At 33.0% G+C, this 7,500-nt stretch overlaps 1 protein-coding gene across 3 annotated transcripts in view; it reads right to left on the reverse strand.

Annotated features, from left to right (window-relative positions):
* Positions 1-461: 461 nt before the first annotated feature.
* The window catches only part of LOC147466543 (uncharacterized), a 16,364-nt gene continuing 9,325 nt past the window's right edge, over positions 462-7,500 (reverse strand). Inside the window, exons 3-4 of one of the 3 annotated variants that reach the window (XR_015190850.1) lie at positions 3,040-3,138; positions 613-750 (exon numbers count right to left, since the gene is read on the reverse strand). Coding sequence is in view for 2 of the 3 variants with exons in the window: in XM_086535361.1 (XP_086391487.1) it covers positions 620-750 (131 nt within the window). In the remaining variant the exon portion in view is untranslated. Of the gene's footprint in view, positions 751-2,896; positions 3,139-7,500 lie in introns of those variants that run through there. The other 2 variants (XM_086535361.1, XM_086535362.1) reach the window with 2 other exon arrangements.

The raw sequence follows: 7,500 nt of genomic DNA on the forward strand, positions 1-7,500 counted from the left end.
TTTATCAAAAAAAAATATATATATATTACTATGATAATCATCATTATTGTTGTTGCATATGTTGCCATTACTTTCTCCATTATCATTGTCATTGTCATCACTGACAAAGACCTCGCAACAACACCACCAACAAAAGCATGTAGGAGAACAAGAACAGGATCACCATCAAAATAACAATAATAAGAAGGATGATAACAATTGATAATTTAATAGAAATAGGAGTAATAATAATAGTAATCCTATTGAAATAATAATGATAATATGAATAGCACCATTAATGATGATTATGATCATATTTCTTTTAGATAATCATGAAAATAATAATGATAATATCAATAATAATTAAGATGATCATACTTATTATTATCATAATTATTATAACTAATCATTATAACATTTATAGTATAAAGAAATAAAGAAAAATCTATTAATTTCTATTTTATAAAATAATCTATGAAAATATTTTATTGAAAAAATCATAGAATAAAGAAATAAATATCAATAAAATTAATGATAAAAGATGATAAAGATTCCCTAATCAAATTATAACAATAATTGTTATCAATTCCATGAAGACAAAGAAGAGAAAAGAAACAAAAGCTAAATTATTCTGGCGCCTTTAGGGAGTCACTCGCTTTCCAATCGCCTTACCATCCTTAGCCTTGGCGTTCACTTCTCCGCCCTTCTCGAGGAGCGTCTCTGCAACAGCATGATGGCCGTTCAAGGAAGCCCAGTGTAAGGGAGTCCAACCTGAGGGAGGAAGATGCTTGTGTTAGACGTCTGTGTGTGAGTAATGAGCGTGAGAAGGGAAGTGAGGATGACAATGCGAAGGTGAATGTGAGTGAAAATAAACATGAGAAGGTGAATGAGTGAGAATGACAATGTGAATGTGAGTGAGTGAGAATGACAGTAAGAAGGTGAATGCGAGTGAAAATGAGACTAGATTTTAGGAATGATTAAGGTGATAAGGATAAGGGCAAGGAATAGTATGAATATTTTGAATATTAATAAAATTGCAAATAATAAGAAAGTTACTGAAAATAACAATTAGGAAAAGGCATAGAAATGAGAAGGAAAACAAATGCGTATGATGATAAGAAGGAATATTTTAATGAAAAAGAACGTTTGATAATCATTTATCAAAAAAAAAAAAATATATATATATATTACTATGATAATTATTGTAATTTTTATTGTTTTTATTATTATATTTACGAAGACCATTGCAATAATAACAGTAGTCATGATAGCTATAATGATAGAAATGGTAATAAAATGATACAAACATATCAATCATAATGATAGAAATATTGGTAAAGATAATTATGAGAATAACATGAATAATAATGATAATGAGGAAGATAAAAATAATAATGAAGATAATAATAATGATAATTCTAATAATAATGATAATTATATAATATTCATAATGATAATAATGATAATGAAAATATTAATGATGATAAAATAATAACAGCGATGATGATAATTTCTAAAAATGATAATAACATAAAAATAATCATTATCATTAAAAATAATCATTATCATTAATGATAATTACAATTCATAATAAATTTATAATCATTTATAATCAATATTTAAAATATTCATTATAATAAGAATTATCATCATAATCAATAAATATTATTTCCATCATTACTGTTATTACTATCATTATTCACCTTCCAATCACCATCATTATTATCATTATATCATTATCATTAGTTCCATCATTATCATGAGAGTGTTATCATCAGTATCATAAAATATTTCCTTTCTTAATATTTGTGGGGTTTTCTTGCCACATTCGTGCAGTAAAGATAAATATTATATTAAAGATAAATATTCGTGCAGTAAAGATAAATATAAATAAGTAAAGATAAATATAAGATATTCGTGCAGTAAATAAAGATGTTCTTTGGCCATTGAAACACGTGGTGTTGTTGAGCGTCTGCTAATTTCTTCAGAAAATCATATTGATATAAAATGATTTATACTTCTGTTTCAATGCAGTTAAAATATATAGTCTTCATAATGGAAAAACACCTGATAAATAGTGTAACATAAACAAAACATGTCTTTCTTGTAGTAAATAAGCGTAAAATAAAAAACATCAAATATTGGTGGAACATGGGAGACATTACGTATGTCAAAGAAAACGGACCCGCCGTTCGGGGGGACTTAACTAAACTTTTATATTTCTAAATTTATTACTATCATTATTCATCATCAACATTATTATTATCATTGTTATCATAAATATGTCATTACCATTATCATTAGTTCTATTATCATCATGAAAGTGTTATCATCAACAATTTCAGTGATGATTACTTTATCATTAATATTGTTATCATTACCTCCATCAACATCATGAAACTTTTCATTATCATCACTATTGTTGTTGCTTTTGTTGCCATTACTTTCTCCATTATCATCATTGTCTTTGTCATCACTGACAAAGACCTCGCAACAACACCACCAACAAAAGCATGTAGGAGAACAAGAACAGGATCACCATCAAAATAACAATAATGAGAAGAAGGATGATAACAATTGATAATTTAGTAGAAATGGGAGTAACAATGATATTTATAGTAATGAAATAATAATGATAATATGAATAGCACCATTGATGATGATTATGATTGATGATGAGGATGATCATATTTCTTTCAGATAATCATGAAAATAATAATGATGATATCAATAATAATTGAAATAATCATACTTATTATCATAATTGTTATAACTAATCATTATAAGTATAATATTTATAGTACAAAGAAATATATAAAATTTATTTATTTTTCTTTTATTGACTCTATTACAGAAATATTTTATAGAAAAGTTTGTAGAATAAAGAAATAAATATAAAGAATGAATAAATAAAATTACTGATAAATGATGATAAAGGTTTCGTTATTAAATTATAACAATAATTGTTATAAATTCCCACAAAGACAAAGATGAGAAAACAAACAGAAGCAAAATTCTTCTGGTGCCTTTAAGAAGTCACTCGCTTTCCAATCGCCTTACCATTCTTAGCCTTGGCGTTCACTTCTCCGCCCTTCTCGAGGAGCGTCTCTGCAACAGCATGATGTCCGTTCAAGGAAGCACAGTGTAAGGGAGTTCAACCTGAGGGAGGAAGATGCTTCTGTTAGACGTCTATTTGTGAGTAATGAGCGTGAGAAGGGAAGTCAGGATGACAATGCGAAGGTGATTGGGAGTGAGAATTACAGGAAGAAGGTGAATGTGAGTGAGAATGACAATAAGGTGAATATGAGTGAGAATAAAAATGAAAAAGTGAAAGTGAGTGTGAATGACAGTTCAAAGGTGAATATGAGTGAGAATGACAGTGAGGTGAATGTGAGTGAGAATGACAGTGAGAAGGTGAATATGTGTGAGAGTGACAGTGAGAAGGTGAATGAGTGAGAATGACAATGATAAGGGGAATGTGAGTGAGAATGACAGTGAGAAAGTGAATGTGAAGGAGAATGACAATGAGAAGGTGAATGTGAGTGAGAATGACAGTGAGCTGAATGTGAGTGAGAATGAAAATAAGGTGAAAGTGAGTGAGAATGAATATGAGAAAGTGAATATGAGTGAGAATGACAGTCAGAAGTTAAATGTGAGTGAAAATGATAATGATAAGGTGAATGTGGGTGAGAATAACAATGAGGAGATGGATGTGAGTGAGAATGAAAATGAGAAGGTGAATGTGAGTGAGAATGACAATGAGAAGGTGAATGTGAGTGAGAATGACAGTGAGCTTAATGTGAGTGAGAATAAAAATAAGGTGAAAGTGAGTGAGAATGACAATGAGAAAGTGAATATGAGTGAGACTGACAGTGTGAAGCTGAATGTCAGTGATAATGGGAATGATAAGGTGAATGTGAGTGAGAATAAAAATGAGAAGGTGGATGTGAGTGAGAATGACAATGAGAAGGTGAATGTGAGTGAGAATGACAGTGAGAAGGTGAATGTGAATGAGAATGACAGTGAGAAAGTGAATGTGAAAAAGAATGACAGTGAGAAGGTGAATGTGAGTGAGCATGACAATGAGGTGAATGTGAGTGAGAATGACAATGAGAAGATGAATATGACTGAGAATGAAAATAAGGTAATTATGAGTGAGAATGACAATGAGAAGATGAATGTGAGTGAGAATGACAATGAAAAGGTGAATATGAGTGAGAATGAAAGTTAGAAGGTGAATGTGAGTGAAAATGAGAAGTTGAATGTGAGTCAGAATGAAAATGAGAAGGTGAATGTCAGTGTGAATGACAATGAGAAGATGAATGTGAGTGAGAATGAAAATGAGAAAGTGAGTGTGAGTGAAAATGAAAATGAGAAGGCAGATGTGAGTGAGAATGACAATGAGAAGATGAATATGAGTGAGAATGACAATTAGAAGGTGAATGTGAGTGAGAATGACAATGAGGTGAATGTGAGTGAGAATGACAATGAGAAGGTTAATATGAATGAGAATGAAAGTGAGAAGGTGAATGTGAGTGAGAATGACAATGAGAAGGTGAATGCGAGTGAGAATGACATGAGAAGGTAAGTGTGAGTGAAAATGACAATACGAAGGTGAATGTGAGTGAGAATGATAACGAGAAGGTGAATGTGGATGAGAATGATAATGAAAAGGTGAATGTGAGTGAGAATGACAATGAGAAGGTGAATGTAAGTGAGAATGACAGTGAGAAGATGAATGTGAGTGAGAATGACAATAAGAAAGTGAATGTGAGTGAGAAAGACAATGAGAAGGTGAAGGTGAGTGAGAATGAAAATGAGAATGTGAAAGTGAGTGTGAATGACAATTAAAAGGTGAATGTGAATGAGAATGACAGTGAGGTGAATGTGAGTGAGAATGAAAATGAGGTGAATGTGAGTGAGAATGAAAATAAGGTGAATGTGAGTGATAATGACAGTAAAGGCGCTGTCACACTAGCACTTTTCCGTCAATTTTCTTAAAAATTGTCAATTTTTGAGCGAATTGGCATCTTTTTAGTCAGACGATAATTCCGAGTTTCCGCGTGAAACATTCCCGTCGTCCTATTGGCCAAGCGTAATCAAATCAAGAACTATATTTTTAAATGTTCGTATTTGTTTTAAATCATTAATAATATTCAAATATGATGAAATTTACTTTCCTTATTTATAGCATAAAATTGACAAAGAGAAATATGTAAATCTAAATTTTATTTTTATAGATAAAATTTGTTTTAAGTGCTCGACTTCATTGTTTACATCCGTCAGCCGCAGAGCGCGCTATTTTTCCTCCAGTTTTGAAATACAATGAACTGTGTGGATGGACACAGGCCCTTCAGAGGAATACTTGAATTAGAATATTTTGTTGTGTTTTCTTGTTACGCTCTGCATCTGCTAAAAGAAAGTCTAGCATAACCGCGCACTATCGCTTGTTCGGCGCCATTGTTTACAAATGCGATGCGAGTATCGCATTACTAAGCCGATGGATCCTAGTGTGACTGCGCGCCTCGAAAAATTGACAATTTTTGAAAATTGACGAAATAAAACGACGGAAAATAGGCTAGTGTGACAGCGCCTTAAGAATGTGAATGTGAGTGAGATTGACAATGAGAAGGTGAATGTGAGTGAGAATGACGGTGAGCAGGTGAATGTGAGTGAGAATGATAATGAGAAGGTGAATGTGAGTTAGAATGACAATGAGAAGGGGAATGTGAGTGAGAATTATAATAAGAAGGGGAATGTGATTGAGAATGACAATCAGAATGTAAACGTGAGTTAAAATGATAATGAGAAGGTGAATGTGAGTAAGAAGGACAATGAAAAGATGAATGTGAGTGAGAATGACAATGAGAAGTTGAATGCGAGTGAGAATGGCAATGAGAATGTGAGTGAGTGAGAATGACAATGAAAAGGTGAATGTGAGTGAGAGTTAGAATGAAAATGAGAAGGTGAATGTGAATGAGAATGACATAAGAAGGAGAATACGATTGAGAATGACAATGAGAAGGTGAATCAGTGAGAATGACAATGAGAAGGTGAATGTGAGTAGGAATGACAAAGAGAAGGTAAATGTGGATGGGAATGAGAATGAAAAGGGGAATGTGAGTGAGAATGACAATGCGAAAGTGAATGTGAGTGAGAATGATAATGAGAAGGGGAATGTGAATGAGAATGACATGAGAAGGTGAATCAATGAGAATGACAATGAGAAGGTGAATGTGAGTAAGAATGATAGAGAAGGTGAATGAGTCAGAATGACAATGAGAAGGTGAATGTGAGTGAGAATGACAATGAGAAGGTGAATGTGAGTGAGAATGATGATGAGAAGGTGAATGAGTGAGAAAGACTATGAGAAAGTGAATGAGTAAGAATGACAATGAGAAGGTGAATGAGTGAGAATGATAATGAGAAGGTGAATGAGTGAGAATAACAATGAGAAGGTGAATGTGAGTAGGAATGACAATGAGAAGGTGAATGTGGATGAGAATGATAATGAAAAGATGAATGTGAGTGAGAATGACAATGAGAAGGTGAATGTGAGTGAGAATGACAATGAGAAGGTGAATGTGAGTGAGAATGACAATAAGAAGGTGAATGTGAGTGAAAATGAAAATGAGGTGAATGTGAGTGAGAGTGAAAATGAAAATGAGAAGGTGAATGTGAGTGAGAATGACAATGAGAAGGTGAATGTGAGTGAGATTGAGAATGAGAATAAGAAGGTGAATATGAATGAGAATGACATGAGAAGGTGGATGCGAGTGAGAATGACAGAAAGTAGGTAAATGAGTGAGAATGACAATGAGGAGGTGGATATGAGTGAGAATGAGGAGGTGAATGAATCTGTATGACAAAGGGAAGGTGAATGTGAGTGAGAATGACAATGGCAAGGTGAATGTGAGTGAGAATGGTAATGAGAAGGTGAATGTGAGTTAGAATGACAATGAGAAGGTGAATGTGAGTGAGGATGACAATGAGAAGGTGAATGTAAGAGAGAATGAAAATGAGAAGTTGAATAAGTTAGAATGACAATGAGAAGGTGAATGAGTGAGAATGACAATGGGAAAGTGAATGTGAGTGAGAATGACAATGGGAAGGTTAATGTGAGTGAGAATGACAATGAGAAGGTGAATGTGAGTTAGAATGACAATGAGAAGGTGAATGTGAGTTAGAATGACAATGAGAAGGTGAATGTGAAGTTAGAATGACAATGAGAAGGTGAATGAGTGAGAATAACAATGGGAAGGTGAATGAACGAGAATGACTATGGGAAGATGAATGTGAGTGAGAATGACAATGAGAAGGTGAATGTGAGTGAGAATGACAATGAGAAGGTGAATGTGAGTGAGGATGACAATGAGAAGGTGAATGTAAGAGAGAATGACAATGAGAAGGTGGATAAGTTAGAATGACAATGAGAAGGTGAATGAGTGAGAATGGCAATTAGAATCTGAATGAGTTAGAATGATGATGAGAAGCTGAATGTGAGTGAGAATAACAATGAGA

Source organism: Penaeus japonicus, unplaced genomic scaffold, assembly GCF_977035675.1.
Source record: "Penaeus japonicus unplaced genomic scaffold, GWHDUDI00000001_assembly GWHDUDI00000080, whole genome shotgun sequence".
Taxonomy (NCBI): Eukaryota; Metazoa; Arthropoda; class Malacostraca; order Decapoda; family Penaeidae; genus Penaeus; species Penaeus japonicus.